General features: G+C 40.9%; 1 protein-coding gene across 1 annotated transcript in view; it reads right to left on the bottom strand.

Moving 5' to 3' along the window:
- The window catches only part of LOC126108703 (E3 ubiquitin-protein ligase SIAH1-like), a 75,396-nt gene extending 57,354 nt beyond the window's left edge, over positions 1 to 18,042 (bottom strand). The window contains exons 1-2 of the mRNA XM_049914020.1: positions 16,393 to 18,042; positions 5,259 to 5,579 (exon numbers count right to left, since the gene is read on the bottom strand). Of these exons, the coding sequence (XP_049769977.1) occupies positions 5,259 to 5,579; positions 16,393 to 16,656 (585 nt within the window). The 5' untranslated portion in view covers positions 16,657 to 18,042. The remainder of the gene's footprint in view (positions 1 to 5,258; positions 5,580 to 16,392) is intronic.
- Positions 18,043 to 18,675: the final 633 nt, after the last annotated feature.

Genomic DNA, 18,675 nt, shown 5'->3' with positions numbered 1-18,675 from the left:
AGAAAAATTCGGAGTAGGTATTAAAATTCATGGAGAAGAAGTAAAAACTTTGAGGTTCGCCGATGACATTGTAATTCTGTCAGAGACAGCAAAGGACTTGGAAGAACAGTTGAATGAAACGGACAGTGTCTTGAAAGGAGGGTATAAGATGAACATCAACAAAAGTAAAACAAAGATAATGGAATGTAGTCGAATTAAGTCGGGTGATGCTGAGGGAATTAGATTAGGAAATGAGACACTTAAAGTAGTAAAGGAGTTTTGCTATTTAGGGAGTAAAATAACTGATGATGGTTGAAGTAGAGAGGATATAAAACGTAGACTGGCAATGGCAAGGAAATCGTTTCTGAAGAAGAGAAATTTGTTAACATCGAGTATAGATTTAAGTGTCAGGAAGTCGTTTCTGAAAGTATTTGTATGGAGTGTAGCCATGTATGGAAGTGAAACATGGACGATAACTAGTATGGACAAGAAGAGAATAGAAGCTTCCGAAATGTGGTGCTACAGAAGAATGCTGAAGATAAGGTGGGTAGATCACGTAACTAACGAGGAGGTATTGAATAGGATTGGGGAGAAGAGAAGTTTGTGGCACAACTTGACTAGAAGAAGGGATCGGTTGGTAGGACATGTTCTGAGGCATCAAGGGATCACAAATTTAGCATTGGAGGGCAGCGTGGAGGGTAAAAATCGTAGAGGGAGACCAAGAGATGAATACACTAAGATTCAGAAGGATGTAGGTTGCAGTAGGTACTGGGAGATGAAGCAGCTTGCACAGGATAGAGTAGCATGGAGAGCTGCATCAAACCAGTCTCAGGACTGAAGACCACAACAACAACAACAACAACATGTGATTGTTAATGTTCTGATGGGTGCGGGAGTTCCAACTCCTGGGGAGGTGGGTGGGTATTACAGCATGGCTATGTTGGCAGCACTGAGTGTTTCGTAAGGCGGGTGACCTTGAACGGGACTTAGCCGCTGCACGAGGCGCCTGACTGGATTGCACTATAGTTTTAACTAAGCGCGATCCGCTGGAAAGGGTCCACTTCTCAGAACTTCCAATTACTTTGCACTCGATTCTAAGCCGCAGGTGGTCTTTTGGATTACAAAAACCGGAAAAAAAAGTGCGGCTTAGATTCGAGTAAATATGGTAAACGTGCAATGACAGGCACCTTGTCCAATGACTCATTAAGCTTTTGTTCTCAGCCAGGTCTCTCAACATTCTGCAAGCACCAACGAATATCTACAATTCTCTGGATTCTGCGAAAAGAAACTTGATGACATCTCACTGCTTGGAACACACCTCCATTACAGACATAAAGGCTATATATAGTGCCACCACCTACCGAATTTCATGAAACTATAGGGCCTGTAATTGGAATATACCAGTATGTCCCACAATAAGTTCCATATTTTTTGAAGCAAAACTGGCTGAGAAAAAAATGTGTTCCATTACTTATTTGAGCAACCCTCAAATTTTTTCATAAAAATGAGAAATTTTTGGATTCTTTATGATTTATAAATCTTTTCTGAATATTCAAAAAATTGCATGGGATATTATTTCGTGATCATACTCATAATAGGTACAATCACACGGCAATATTTTTTCTGTGCAAAATGCAACAAATTTTTAAGTTAGACCTATCATGTAAAAAAAAAAAAAAATATTACACTATTTAAAAGGTTTGCTACCAGCGAGTGAAAGTAATACAAAATTGGTATTTGAATATTCAAAAAATTGCATGGGATATTATTTCGTGATCATACTCATAATAGGTACAATCACATGGCAATATTTTTTCTGTGCAAAATGCAACAAATTTTTAAGTTAGACCTATCATGTAAAAATTTACACTATTTAAAAGTTTGCTGCCAGCGAGTGAAAGTAATACAAAATTGGTATTTCTAAGTGAAAATAACTATGTTTTACAGTGCTACAAGTGTGTGGGAAAACAACTGTTGGTTTTCTTCAAGCTTTCTATAACAAAGAAAATGCATGTTAGTTTTGTGTGTCTTTCTATTTGCTATATATTTCACAAATTTTTACTCTCTCCTGAGTTTACTTCTTTTTGGCATTCCATGAACTGTAATTGTCTACTGTGGTTCAAACTTTGAAATACTAGGTGGAGAGTCTCTACACTTAACTAGACCGTCAGTTAATTGTCCATTTTCTTACTCTGAGTGAATAATTCAACTACCATACAGTAAGTTTGCTGAAAGGGACTCACACTAACAGTCAACACTGCACTGCATTTGTTTTTTCATCTGCACCTATTTGAACTTGTGTAGCCAGGCCTGATTTGCATGTGGACAAGGATGACCAACAAGAACAGCAATTTGGAAATAAGAACACTCGTTGATCAGCATTTTCTTAAGAGGAACAGGGACTTCTTAGACATATTATAGGTTGCAGTAATTATGCAAAACCTGCAACAAATGCAAAAACTAACAATGTTCTTGGAGAAAATCCCTGACCACTTGCAGCAACCACAAGAGGGAACATGGAAAATTAACATAGGTCTGCGACAACACCACGGATACGGATATTACCTGCCATTCAAATTACAAGTTTTTGTGACTTTTTATACAGTTTGTAACTCTGGCAAACCACAAATTTAATCAAGTATTTTTAGAACAATATTCTCAACAAACAAACAATATTAATTATAACCCTCCAACTGTAGGCAATTTTCCAATTTTTCCATACAAAACTGAGGTGCATTTTTATTTGGTAATTAGAATAGTGGTAAGGATAGAATTATAGCAATGTAACAAGAAAACCAAAAACTCATTTTAGAGTTGATTTTTAATTGACATGCAGGAAATGTGTCATTCAATGTTATAAAAGCAGAATAAACTTATTAATAAATTTTCTGAGTATTGTGTATCTTAAAGCAAGGTTCCACACACAAGCTGGGGAATGTGGTCACAAAGCTGCTGCCACATTTACGTACATGAGAGACTGGAAGAAGTGAGAAACAACACCTGCTGTTTCAAGCAGGAAAATGGTAACGTCAATGTTCCAGTGCAACAGAAAAAGATTTGATAAAATAGCAGCCTGTGTTCCAGAGCAACACAAAAATATTTGAAAGGAAATTTACATCTTCCGACTTGTGAATAGAGTATAAATTACTTCTGATGCGATAATCGCAGACCCCGCAAAATTATCTGGAAAGAGCTTAACGCCCACATCAGTGTTGCCCGTGGCTGGAGAGTTAATTCGGAACTGGTACATGTATTTCATTCATATGTGACAAATGTACCAGATGCCACCTGTTGGCAGTTGCAATGAGCTGCATGCAAATAATGTGGATTCTGCCAAACCACTATTTCATCCTGTGATATAGCATGTCAATTTTGCTAGTATGTTGGATGAATTACTCTTGTAGCTGATTCAATCAAGTACCTTCTGGTACATTTCGTGTTTGGTGGTATAGTGTAAAACAATGCTGCATTTTGTAAAGTATTTGTTCGTAAGTTATTTTTCCTTTAGCTACTGATCTGAGGACAGTGCCCACTGAACTGATACCAGCAATTTAAAAACATTAAAGCAATCAAGATTGACAATAAAAATACACTCCTGGAAATGGAAAAAAGAACACATTGACACCGGTGTGTCAGACCCACCATACTTGCTCCGGACACTGCGAGAGGCCTGTACAAGCAATGATCACACGCACGGCACAGCGGACACACCAGGAACCGCGGTGTTGGCCGTCGAATGGCGCTAGCTGCACAGCATTTGTGCACAGCCGCCGTCAGTGTCAGCCAGTTTGCCGTGGCATACGGAGCTCCATCGCAGTCTTTAACACTGGTAGCATGCCGCGACAGCGTGGACGTGAACCGTATGTGCAGTTGACGGACTTTGAGCGAGGGCGTATAGTGGACATGCGGGAGGCCGGGTGGACGTACCGCCGAATTGCTCAACACGTGGGGCGTGAGGTCTCCACAGTACATCGATGTTGTCGCCAGTGGTCGGCGGAAGGTGCACGTGCACGTCGACCTGGGACCGGAACGCAGCGACGCACGGATGCACGCCAAGACCGTAGGATCCTACGCAGTGCCGTAGGGGACTGCACTGCCACTTCCCAGCAAATTAGGGACACTGTTGCTCCTGGGGTATCGGCGAAGACCATTCGCAACCGTCTCCATGAAGCTGGGCTACGGTCCCGCACACCGTTAGGCCGTCTTCCGCTCACGCCCCAACATCGTGCAGCCCGCCTCCAGTGGTGTCGCGACAGGCGTGAATGGAGGGACGAATGGAGACGTGTCGTCTTCAGCGATGAGAGTCGCTTCTGCCTTGGTGCCAATGATGGTCGCATGCGTGTTTGGTGCCGTGCAGGTGAGCGCCACAATCAGGACTGCATACGACCGAGGCACACAGGGCCAACACCCGGCATCATGGTGTGGGGAGCGATCTCCTACACTGGCCGTACACCACTGGTGATCGTCGAGGGGACACTGAATAGTGCACGGTACATCCAAACCGTCATCGAACCCATCGTTCTACCATTCCTAGACCGGCAAGGGAACTTGCTGTTCCAACAGGACAATGCACGTCCGCATGTATCCCGTGCCACCCAACGTGCTCTAGAAGGTGTAAGTCAACTACCCTGGCCAGCAAGATCTCCGGATCTGTCCCCCATTGAGCATGTTTGGGACTGGATGAAGCGTCGTCTCACGCGGTCTGCACGTCCAGCACGAACGCTGGTCCAACTGAGGCGCCAGGTGGAAATGGCATGGCAAGCCGTTCCACAGGACTACATCCAGCATCTCTACGATCGTCTCCATGGGAGAATAGCAGCCTGCATTGCTGCGAAAGGTGGATATACACTGTACTAGTGCCGACATTGTGCATGCTCTGTTGCCTGTGTCTATGTGCCTGTGGTTCTGTCAGTGTGATCATGTGATGTATCTGACCCCAGGAATGTGTCAATAAAGTTTCCCCTTCCTGGGACAATGAATTCACGGTGTTCTTATTTCAATTTCCAGGAGTGTATATTAACACTCTTTCCGTCCAGTAAGTATCTCCTGACCCACTGTTCTGGGCGAATTTTCTGAAATCTAACCCTTTTCCTAGACTTCTCCGAAAGCTTGCCTAATTATAAGATTATTTTAGGAATATGTTCCACTGCCGCTTGGCGAACAGATTTTTTACCTATTTGAATACAACAAAAATACACTGTTTTACAACAAATAACACAAATATTCGATCTGACTCAGACAATCCAAGCATAAGGTAGCTGCGGTTGTGTGAGCATTACCTGCTTCTCGAGCACCAGCATGAAGTGGTGTCCGAAGCAAGACTGCATCATGACCCAGTCGACGGCCCCGGGCAGGCCGATATCTGTGGCGAGGAAGACGATGTCCTCACCCTGCAGCGTCGTGATCGACTTGTGTGACGTCACCAGATGTGGCATCACCGCGTCCAGTGCACCCTGCCACTTGCACGAGGCACCCGGGCAGGGACAGCCGTACGGGCGGAACTCGCACCCCTCCTCGTGGTCGCCCTTCTCAGAGTGCAGCAGCGCCGCCTGGCATCCTGTCGTCTGATAGCGGCACGGAAATGTCACCGTCGATGCCACCTGCGGGCACGGGCACTCCGTTTCTCTCAACTGCCGACACACGACGGCACTTGACGTCGAAGTACAAGTAAAATGTCACCCCGGCCACTACGGAATGCTTTCCACTACAGGTAATGTTCGTCGAACATCTTCGGATGGCAGGCAATTGAGACTTTGCCGAGTGTTTGGTAGATGAGAAAACGTGCTACTGAAACTATTTTCCTATGTACGAAAGCACTCTGCAACATCCTAGACACCTATCACCTGAAGACATTCCACGAACACAACAAACAGTAAAAATTATAGCTTAACAAAGAAAAATATGGTGTTTTACATATACCTCAAAATAGTAACATTTGTGGCAGCACAGCACAAAACTTGCATAAAATTGTCTAATTTGTGCCATGCACACTTATTCAGCTCATTTGGAAAACTGATGCATTACCAGACAGCAGTCATTTGTCCAACATATGAGAAACAAAGAAAGATAGACCACTGTAGCTACCGAGGCACCAGCTTTCTTAACGCGGTAAACCAGACTCTTTCTATAATTAGTTTAGAACAGCTAAAAGCATTTGCAGAAAATATCACTGGAGAATATCCAATTGGACTCTGTCCACACCATTCAGCTACTAACAATGCTTTTGCTCTTATGCAAATTCTTGAGAAATATCGAGAAAGTGACAGTCCAGTTAACGTTCACACTTTTCGAAGAACTTATGACAGTATTTATCAAGATAGCTTCTATAAAACCTTGAAGGATTTGCAAATCCCAAATAAACTCTCTGTAATATTTAGAGCATGCAATAGTGAATCGAGCAATATTATGGACTGAAGTAGCATACTTCCAATCTTTCTCCATAAGAACTAGATTAAAACAGGGAGGTGCATCATCAGGTGTACTGTTTACTCTCACTACAGAGGAAGTCCAAACAGAGGAAATTTGGAGAGCGTAATGGGCTACAAACGAAAACTGGCAGGATTCAGATATTTGTTTCACGCAGACGATACAGACTTAGAAAGCGAGGGAGATCTTTGTGAGATGCACAAAAGGGTCACTACAGTAGTAAGTAATGCAGGACTTCCTGTCAATAAACAGAACAAACGCAAGTAGACAGAACTAAATACGCACAACAGCACTTCACAGTTTATGATGACATGTTCAGGCTGCTGATCAGTTGTTCAAGTATCTGGGAAGATGGTACAGTTGTTATATTCAAATACCCTTTGGTGTAAATGAAAGAATTCCTATGGCTCATTATGTCTATATTCCTTCAGAGATAAAGTCTAAAGCCACAACACATTTGGCAAATATGAAATCTGCAATGCCACTACACACCCCACTGTCCTCTATGGTGCACAAAGTTGGACACTAAATAACAGGGTGATGCAGAACCTTTCAACATTTGAAAGAAATGTGACAAAGAGAACCTAGTGCCCAGTAACTGAAATACACTCCAAGACTAAAAAATGATGCACCACACAGAAATTACCTGAATTGGATGGAATTTGGTACAAGTGATGTAAACGTACACACAAACAAATGATTACAAGTTCAGGAAAACTGAGTGATTTATTCAAGAGAAAGAGCTTCGCAAATCAAGCCCAAATTCTGTCCAACTTGGGCATTAGATCATCAAAATCCCGATCTAGTTGGAGGGCCCTGTCATAATGGTTCAAATGTTCTCAATTGGGGAAAGATCTGGCAACCCTGCTAGGCAAGGTAGGGTTTGGCAAGTATAAAGACTAGAAGCAGAATCTTTCGCCGTGTGTGATAAGGCATTATCTTGCTTAAATGTAAGCCCAGAATAGCTTGGCGTGAAGGGGAATAAAACAGGGCGTAGAATACTGTTGATGTATTGCTATGCTGTAAGAGTGCTGCGGATGACAACCAAATGGGCCCTTCTATGAAATGAAATGGCACCCCGGACTATCAGTCTTGGTTGTTGGATAGTAAAGTGGGTGACAGACAGGCTGGTATATCAAGACAGGTTTTAACTGGTCATCAGGGCTCAATTCAAAGTGGGACTTATCACTGAAGACGATTCTGCTCCAGTCAATGGTATTACAGGCTTAAGACGTGTCTTGAGATTCCCCGGACAGTGGAGGGATACCAACCAGACTGTTGTACGCCATACGGCCTGACAACAGGATGTGATGGTCTGGGGTACCATTTCTTTCCACTGCAGCACCCCTTTGGTTTTCATCCATGACCCCATCACAACAATGTGGTGCATCAAAGATATTCTATGCCCTATTTTGTTGCCCTGCACTGAAAGCGATACTCAGCTTATATTTCTGCAAGATAATGTCCATCTGCACACATTGGGAGTTTCTAATGTGTTTCTTCATGCTTGCCAAACCCTACCTTTGCCAGCAAGGTTGCCAGATCTCTTCCAAATTGAGAATGTCTGGAGCATTATGGAGCCCTCCAACCACCTCGGGATTTTGACTAATGCACCAACTGGCCAAAATTTGGTAAGATGTCCTTCAGGAATACGTCTAACAACTATGAGTCAATACCAAGTCAAATAACTGCTTGCATAAGGACCAGACGTGTAACATTCCATTATTGACTTGCTCATTTTGTAAAGGTCTTTCTCTTGAATGAATCATCCAACTTTTCTGACACTGTAATCATTTGTTTGTACATTTACATCACCTCTACTGACTTCCGTTCCATTAGGATCATTCCTTAATGATGAGTCTCTTTTTGTCAAAGTGTACTTTGACAACAAGGAAGAAAAGCAAAATTTATACGATCACGAACCAACCCAATGTTTTACAATACCGAGAGATCGGACAAGTCTAATGGGCAAATCACGTCACCTGTATGCCAGAGGCCCAATTTACTAAACACGCTTTCATTCTTGACCCTACAACAAAAATAATACTGGGGAGGCCAAGAAATAGAATGGAAAGATGACAAAGAAAGGCACAGAGGCTTTGAATAGAGTCAATCGGGAGGAAACAGTAACGGACAGAGAGCAGTGGACACAGACTATTGACACAGCACATGTTCTATAGGGACAGTGAGCACTGAATAAGTAAGTAAATAAGTAAGTGATTTACAAGCTGACAGAACGCCACCTTCAAGCCAGATGACAAAGGAAAGTCAGGCTTCTGTGACTATTGTAAGATATTTACATTATGGTTCACTTGCGCATTCAAGAACCTCCACGTAACTGTGAGCCGTGTGATAAAGCAGTGTTTTGTGTCTGTCTTCTCCTACCCAGACAGAGTCACGTGCTACTCAAGTCATACACACAAGACATATCTGCCTTATTGACTCAAATCTATATGACAGAGGTTTAAGCCTTCAAAAAGTTTGTAGTTATTGTTGTGCCCTTCAGCCCTGAGACTGGTTTGATGAGGCTCTCCATACTACCCTATCCTGTACAAGCTGCTTCATCTCCCAGTACTTACTGCAACCTGCATCCTTCTGAATCTGCTTAGTGTATTCATCTCTTGGTCTCTCTCTACGATTTTTACACTCCACGCTGCCCTCCAATGTTAAATTTGAGATCCCTTGATGCCTCAGGGCATGTCCAACCAACCCGTTCCTTCTTCTTGTCAAGTTGTGCCACAAACTCCTCTTCTCTCCAATTCTATTCAATACCTCCTCATTAGTTTTGTGATCTACCCATCTAATCTTCAGCGTTCTTCTGTAGCACCACATTTCGAAAGCTTCTATTCTCTTCTTGTCCAAACTATTTATTGTCCATGTTTCACTTCCATACGTGGCCACACTCCATACAAATACTTTCAGAAACGACTTCCTAACACTTAAATCAATACTCGATGTTAACAAATTTCTCTTCTTCAGAAACACTTTCCTTGCCCTTGCCATTGCCAATCTATATTTTATATCCTCTCTACTTCGACCATCATCAGTTATTTTGCTCCCCAAATAGCAAAACTCCTTTACTACTTTAGGTGTCTAATTTCCTAATCTAATTCCCTCAGCATCACCCGACTTAATTCGACTACATTCCATTATCCTAGTTTTGCTTTTGTTGATGTTCATCTTATATCCTCCTTTCAAGACACTGTCCATTCCGTTCAACTGCTCTTCCAAGACCTTTGCTGTCTCTGACAGAATTACAATGTCATCGGCAAACCTCAAAGTTTTTATTTCTTCTCCATGGATTTTAATACCTACTCCGAATTTTTCTTTTGTTTCCTTTACTGCTTGCTCAATATACAGATTGAATAACATCGGGGAGAGGCTACAGCCCTGTCTCACTCCCTTCACAGCCACTGCTTCCCTTTCGTGCCTCTCGACTCTTATAACTGCCATCTGGTTTCTGTACAAATTGTTAATAGCCTTTCGCTCCCTATATTTTACCCCTGAGATCTTTAGAATTTGAAAGAGAGTATTCCAGTCAACATTGTAAAAAGCTTTCTCTAAGCCTACAAATGCTAGAAACGTAGGTTTGCGTTTCCTTAATCTTTCTTCTAAGATAAGTTGTAAGGTCAGTATTGCCTCACGTGTTCCAACATTTCTACGGAATCCAAAGTTATCATCCCCGAGGTTGGCTTCTACCAGTCTTTCCATTCGTCTGTAAAGAATTCGTGTTAGTATTTTGCAGCTGTGGCTTATTAAACTGATAGTTCGGTAATTTTCACATCTGTCAACACCTGCTTTCTTTGGGATTGGAATTATTATATTCTTCTAGATAGTAGAGGGTATCAGATAGATTATATAATGGCAAGACAGAGATTTAGGAACCAGATTTTAAATTTTAACACATTTCCAGGGGCAGATGTGGACCCTGACCACAATCTATTGGTTATGAACTGTAGATTAAAACTGAAGAAACTGCAAAAGGGTGGGAATATAAGGAGATGGGACCTAGATAAACAGACTAAACCAGAGGTTATACAGAGTTTCAGGGAGAGCATAAGGGAACAATTGACAGGAATGGGGGAAAGAAGTACAGTAGAAGAAGAATGGGTAGCTCTGAGGGGTGAAGTAGTGAAGGCAGCAGAGGATCAAGTAGGCAAAAAGACAAGGCTAGTAGAAATCATTGTGTAACAGAAGAAATATTGAATTAATTGATGAAAGTAGAAAATATAAAAATGCAGTAAATGAAGCAGGCAAAAAGGAATACAAATGTCTCAAAAATTAGATCGACAGAAAGTGCAAAATGGCTAAGCAGGGATGGCTAGAGGACAAATGTAAGGATCTCACAAGGGGTAAGATAGATACTGCCTACAGGAAAATTAAAGAGACCTTTGGAGAAAAGAGAATTACTTGTATGAATATCAAGAGCTCAGATGGAAATCCAGTTCTAAGCAAAGAAGGGAAAGCACAAAGGTGGAAGGAGTATATAGAGAGTCTATACAAGTGCGATGTACCGTACTTGAGGACATCATTATGGAAGTGGAAGATGATGTAGATGAAGATGAAATGGGTGATACAATACTGTTACCCAAGAATTTCTACTAGCCCTCGTCTTTTTACCTACTTGATCCTCTGCTGCCTTCACTATTTCATTCCTCAAAGCTTCCCATTCTTCTTCTACTGTATTTCTTTCCCCCCATTCCTGTCAATTGCTCCCTTATGCTCTCTTTGAAGCTCTGTACAACCTCTGGTTCAGTCAGTTTATTCAGGTCCCATCTCCTTACATTCCCACCTTTTTGCAGTTTCTTCAGTTTTAATCTACAGTTCATAACCAATAGATTGTGGTCACAGTCCACATCTGTCCCTGGAAATGTGTTACAATTCAAAACCTGGTTCCTAAATCTCTGTCTTACCATTATATAATCTATCTGATACCTTTTAGTATCTCCAGGCTTGTTCCATGTATACAACCTTCTTTCATGATTCTTGAACCCAGTGTTAGCTATGATTAAGTTATGCTCTGTGGAAAATTCTATCAGACGGCGTCCTCTTTCATTTCTTAGCCCCAATCCATGTTCACCTAGCATGTTTCCTTCCCTCCCTTTTCCTACTCTCAAATTCCAGCCACCCATGACTATTAAATTTTTGTCTTCCTTCACTACCTGAATAATTTCTTGTATCTCATCATACATTTCATCAATTTCTTCATCATCTGCAGAGCTAGCTGGCATATAAACTTGTACTACTGTAGTAGGCGTGGGCTTCGCGTCAATCTTGGACACAATATTGCGTTCACCTATGCTGTTTGTAGTAGCTTACCAGCACTCCTATTTTTTATTCATTATTAAACCTACTCCTGCATTACCCCTATTTGAGTTTGTATTTATAACCCTGTGTTCACCTGACCAAAAGTCTTGTTCCTCCTGCCACCGAACTTCACTAATTCCCACTTTATCTAACTTTAACCTATCCATTTCCCCTTTTAAATTTTCTAACCTACCTGCCCGATTAAGGAATCTGACATTCCACACTCCATCCGTAGAATGCCAGTTTTCTTTCTCCTGATAACAACGTCCTCTTGGGTAGTCCCCGCCCGGAGATCCAAATGGGAGGCTATTTTACCTCCGGAATATTTTACCCAAGAGGATGCCACCATCATTTAACCATACAGTAAAGCTGCATGCCCTCTGGAAAAATTACGGCTGTAGTTTCCACTTGCTTTCAGGCATTCGCAGTACCAGCACAGCAAGGCCGTTTTGGTTAGTGTTACAAGACCAGATCAGTCAATCATCCAGACCGTTGCCCCTGCAACTAATGAAAAGGGTGCTGCCCCTCTTCAGGAACCACACGTTTGTCTGGCCTCTCAACAGATAACCCTCCATTGTGGTTGCACCTACGGTACGGCCATCTTTATCGCTGAGGCACGCAAGCCTCCCCGACAACAGCAAGGTTCATGGTTTATGGTTCAAAAAGTTCAATGGAAATAATAAATTGTGGCTGTAGTGCGATCAAAATTATTTGACAGCTGGTATCTATCACTTGCTGCTACAGTGTAGCCACAATCGCTGCCAGCTACCGTGCACCACGCTAACAGGTGCCACACAAACAATGTGGGCCACTTCACTTCAAAAATGCTGTTAATGTGTAACGTGGAGAAATGTTGGTCAGATGTTCTGTAGGCAGCTCATTTAAATGACCAATGACTGAACTGCAGCAAACGACATGTTTCATAGTCCCAAATTTCATTAAATTTGAGTCCGAACTTAACCACAACCTCATGATGTGCAATGTATCTGAGAAAACGGTTTTCAACAATTTGTGGCAGAACAAAATTCACGATCACTTTGTTAATGGCTAACTTCTATGAGCAAACTCAAAACAGAAAAAAAATCTGCGCACTCACTTTTATGGTGACATTGTACCTTGTGTGTGTGTGTGTGTGTGTGTGTGTGTGTGTGTGTGTTTTCTTGTGCACTTTTTATGCTGAAACAATAATACTGAAATGAAATGTCGTGTGGCTAGGGCCTCACGTTAGGCAGGCTGGTCACCTGGTACAAGACTTTTCAGTTGACACCACTACGGCAACTTGTGTGTTGATGGGGATGAGATGATGATGATGATGATGATGACAGTAAAACACGTAGTCCCTGAGCGGAGAAAATCTCCGATCCAGCCGGGAATCGAACCTAATGACTTCATCCGAAATACGAATCTCAGTTGTGATGAAAAAAATGATCTGAATTACTACAGTCGAGATGGCACAGGAAGATCCCCGACAGCTCATAGTGCTGTTGTAAAGTTCAAACTGTGAAGCACTGACAGCTGCGAGTCAAAAAATACCCATCAGAGCTGTGATGACACTGAGACATTGCCATAGAGATGTTTACAAAATCGTGTTACGTTATTGGTTGAGTTGGGCCCAGAGTCATTGTACATAAACAAATCATAAAAAATGAAGCAGATATTTCTTTACAAACAATAACAAACATTCATTTGCAAAAGTAAAGTAGTGGTTATTCTGATCCAAAACAATCAGTATTGAAAGTGCAATTGATTGAGAATGGTTGCAAATATTAAGAATGTATTTTTTTCCTTATTTTCACCAAGCTGTTCTCATGATGCCACATCTGCAGTGTACCATATTTATTCTGGGAGTTAGTGGTGCACTTTAGATTAGATTTACTTTCATTCCAATAGATCTGTAGTGAGGAGGTCCTCCAGAATGTAGAACGTGCCAGGAAAACAATAATACGTGACAAATATTTAAAACTGAAACAAATAAGCTAATGTACTTCCGACGGGTCCCAAGTGGAATGATCGTCATTTTTTAATGAACACTATATGGAAGAATCATTTTACGAACACTCATTTACTAAAATCGCATTAATACACTGAACTTAAAATTAAAAAAATGTTTTATTTATAAAGTAATAAACATATAATAGAGCTACTACAATACTTATTTACAATGAACACATTCAGTTGGTTAAATAGAGAAATTCATCAAGGGAGTAGGAGGAGTTGGCCACCAATAAATCCTTTAGTCTTCTCTTAAACTGAATTGCATTGGTTGTTAAGCTTTTTATGGCTGCTGGCAAGTTATTGAAAATGTGTGTTCCTGTATAATGCATACCTTTTTGTACAAGAGTAAGTGACATTAAATCTTTGTGAAGATTATTCTTATGTCTAGTATTGATCCCATGAATTGAACTGTTGGTTTGAAAAAGTTATATATTTATAATGACAAATTTCATTAAGGAACAAATATATTGGGAAGTGGTAGTTAGTAACCCCAGTTACCTAAACAGGCTTCTGCAGGATGTTCTTGAGTTCTTATTACACACTTTTGTACCCAGAAAACTTTAGCTTGGCTTGATGAATTACCCTAAAAAATAATCCCATATGACATTATGGAATGAAAGTAAGCATACTATGCCAGCTTTATCATTTTCATATCCCCTATCGGAAATACGGAAACGTCCCATCCTGCCCGTCTGCTTTGACCCATGACGTCACAAATATGGCGGAAACGACCATAAACCACGATTCCAATATGGTGCATATAAAGTCGTTACGTACACATTATGAGGATGAAAATCATCGAAAAACAAACACACAAATATAAACAAATTTAGACACCCACCCCCATACAAAACCACACAAAAAGATGGAAAAAAAACAGTCATCACAAAACTTCCCAAATACCACTAAACACAATATCATCTGGAATCGGACACTTCCCTTGACCTACATAGCACAACAGCAGCTCCCAATCCCATCAATTAGGATCAAATACTTCCCTTGGCCTATATAGCTCAGAAACATCTCCCGATACCAATACCAACACACACAGCCACACATTGGGATCGAACACTTCCCTTGACCTGTGCACTGTTAATTTTAATCGTCATATCCATTTCTGAACAAAAACAACAACCAATTAATTTTACTAATATTACCACATGACGTACAGCGAACAACACTAAATTAACCTTCACACAAAATCGTTAACTCACTGAAACGAACTCCACTACAAACACAGCCGACACTCTAACAATTCTGGATAATGAGCAAAAGCAAACAGATTCCATTACACCACACAAACGAAAACCCTGAACATACCAACAGAGAGTCTGTCGACCCCCCTTATGTCTGACAATTCACATTGCAAACAGAGATTAGTTAAGGCGCTTCAGCAGTTCTGTGGTGACCTACTCCCAGTTGAATTTATTATCAAGCTGTAATCCCAAGAATTTAACCCTAGCTTGTCAGCGTGTGTTAGGCATATACTCATGGGACGCCCCTTACAAGTTCTGAAGTGTATGTAGTGTGTTTTTACACAGTTTTGTGACAAAGAATTGGCTAGGATCCAGTGATTAATGTCCACAAATATTTTTTTAGCCGATCTTTCTAAGACTACACTTGATTTGCTGTTTATTGCTATGTTTGTATCATCAGCAAACTAAACAAATTTCATTAAGTCTTCTTGAGGACTAATTTCAACCGTGTGGATTACAACAATGGAGATAATAGTAAAATAACAACTACTTCTTCTTATTGCTACCCTTGAAAACACATATGCTAGAAAGCCACCATTAAGTTAAGTGTACTTGGCAGATCCTGAACATACATACTTCATTCCCAAGTATTAATCCCAGTATGTTTTACACACCAGGACTATTCAAAAACTAATGCAAGTTTTACATGCAATTAGTTACAAACCTCATTAACTTATTATCTACAAGAAATAAAATTTTGTGTACTCTAGACCAAACCAAAGAAACAAAAAACCTAGAAGTACATTCTGTCAAATATGCTAAATGTGACATCTGAAATATAAATTGTTCAGTGAACATAAGAAATCTGATAGTCAGGCTAAGTGATCACTGCAAACAGCTGTGCTTTATCCATGCTAGTCATTAGAAGATTAGAAGACTGCTGTGAGTAACACAAATACATTCAAATCATCTGACAGCCCTACGAACAAGCTCTTGGGACATGTCCACTGGAATCTTCTGTGAACAGTTATCTTTTCCCACTCAGTTCCTGATGTAGTGAGAAAACAGAAAAGATTATGAGGTCACATTTTGGGGGAACTAAAAAACAGCTACCAGCAAATTCAAATCGGGGGGGGGGGGGGGGGGGAAGAAAAAGAAGAAGAGTCATTAGAATCTTGTTTGGATATAAACCTAGAAACACAAACCACTGTTTAAGACATCTAGTATTTCACCTTCATATCCTGCATCTATATTGTGGGGACACTCATGCGTTTTAAAATAAACTTAATAGGTATGGATAGCAGATTGCACGAATGCATGCATGCCCACATCCACACACGTAATGGTTTCGTGTAAGTTGCTTTTGCCCACAAGGGGACCAGTAAAAAATATGGTACACACATTCATAATAAGTGTTCTGGCTGAAGAGGACAAAAAATAAGTCAAATTGAAAAGAGTATAGTATAATAAATGTTTAAACCATATTTACCTTTTCCATTGCAAGATTGCGGATGTTGCCAAGTGGGCCACGGCATGTGGGGCAGCAAGTGAGTTTCGGGCGACACTGGGAACAAACCAGGTGACCCGACTGGCACTGCAGGATGGGAGGCAGTACATAGTCAAAGCAGACTGGGCACTCAAACAGGGAAGCTAAGTCTGCAGATAGTGTAGCTGCTGATGAACTCGCCCCGGCCCCCCCAGAGGATGAGGGCCCACCTCTACTACCTCCTCCAGACTTAAGTGCTAGGGACATTCTGTTGGCAGGTCTCTTGAAACGACTGTGCTGTGTTTTCGGCAGCGTAGTCAGCTGCTTTGGTCTTCCTCCTATGTGGTGGCTGCTTTGATCTTCCTCCAGTGCTGAATCCGTTTCGTCTTCGTCCAGTGCAGTGATTATGTGATCTTCCTCCAGTGCAACAAATTTATGATCTCCTATTGCTGAATGTCCTTCAGTCCTATTCTTCTGGTCTGAAGCTTCCTTGCTACTGACTGCAAGATGATTATCTCTGCAGATGATTTACTGCTCACACAATAATACTGCCCTAATTCACACACACACATACAAGCTATGAAACTTTCAATCAACAGGAAACTTTATCCTCCACAATATTATTCCCCCACTATTGTAATTGCGAATTCAAATTACCTGCTAATTAACAACTTTCTCTGCACTATTAAGCTTAGGCCTAACCAAGGTAACAAATAACGCACCTGATAATTTTCCCCGTTATGTTTCAAAGGAAGAAGGCATTTACTCGAAATACATAAATCAAGCTACCAAAGCGATAAACAGAACCGTAGACTTTCCCGGGATCATACTAATTGACAGATTACGATTTTTTTTACTGCACATGGATATTTCGATGTTTGTTTTTATTAGGCGGAATGGCTATCCCAACACTTAACGTAAAAAGGAAATTCGCAATTTTCTACGAAGCTATGTTTGCCTCTATATTTTTTTTATTATTTTTCAAATGGCTTTCTTTAATTTTTTTTGGAAGTGTCATACACTGTGTCTAAAATTACAAACCAAAGTACGTCACGCCTCTTGTTAGGCCAACTAGTTTGGACACGAGCTGTATTGATCACAGGGTTAGTCCAAGAACTGCGCCTAAAACAACGGCAGCGTATTTCATCGCGTAAACTTCAGCCACAACGTGGGCTGTAATGTGTTACTTTGTCCTGCGACAGCATCATCCGTATAAACAAAACCTATGCCAATGACGGTAATAAACACGCCTTTATATTCAATATCACTGCGCCTGATACACTATTTGTTATGGTGATTAAATGAAAAATATGGGTATAATCCTCCGAGGCAACAGTGAAGCGTGCGAAAAACTCATGTGAGAACGCCTTGGTTAATAAAATATATGTATGTCATTTTTACACAGGCTCTACGACTATTTTACCTAATAGTATTTCGCAACAGTGTGTTGCGTGTGGACACTCCGTGGATGTTGTCTCAGAATTCCTAATCCTAAATGTGTATTAAAAAGCACAACAAATACTATAATATGAGGGGGCGGCTGCCCAACGAAGCACAACGATCAAGAGTTTAATTACGTCAATCTTTTACTTCCTGCACCGAATACAGGCGTCCATTACGTGCGAATGCAGTCCAGAGACGTTCGATAAGAGATATTGCACACCACAGCCTAAAAAATGTTTCTTGTTGAAAATATAAGTGAATGAAGCTAGGTCTGGAAGACAGAACCAGTAGAGATCATTCAATAAATTATTGTCTTCAGTTAAACATGGATTTAATAAAAGGTATAGATGTACTCGGTCAGAACCTACACTATGTGAATATTATATTCAACATCGCTGATACGACCGATATGAAGTGCGCGACTTCCGCTAACACATGCTCATAAGCTCATTGCTCCTACATCACAGCCGTGAAAAGAAAGCAGAAGTGTCTTCAAGCCGGTTATTATGCAACATAATAAACAATGACGAAAGGAGAAAGTCAAGAGAAACCAAAACTTATAGTACAAAAGCGAGCCTATATCCAGAAAAAACACATTTAAGAGCTTGGCAATAACGAGGAATACGTCAAAAGTTGCAACATGCCACTTATTACTGTCAGTTGTTGCTCATGGAATTCCGTCATGTAGACGTACCGGGTGAAAATTAGCTGTATGATTTACTATATTGTATAAATACGAACGGTACTATTTTTCTGACATGTAATTTTAACCTCCCAGGCCCTTTTATATAAATAGCAATCTATGCTTAATAAAGTGACAGCCAAATTGTTACAACATAATTT

Source organism: Schistocerca cancellata, chromosome 11, assembly GCF_023864275.1.
Source record: "Schistocerca cancellata isolate TAMUIC-IGC-003103 chromosome 11, iqSchCanc2.1, whole genome shotgun sequence".
Taxonomy (NCBI): Eukaryota; Metazoa; Arthropoda; class Insecta; order Orthoptera; family Acrididae; genus Schistocerca; species Schistocerca cancellata.
This window is presented reverse-complemented; position numbering and strand designations above follow the sequence as displayed.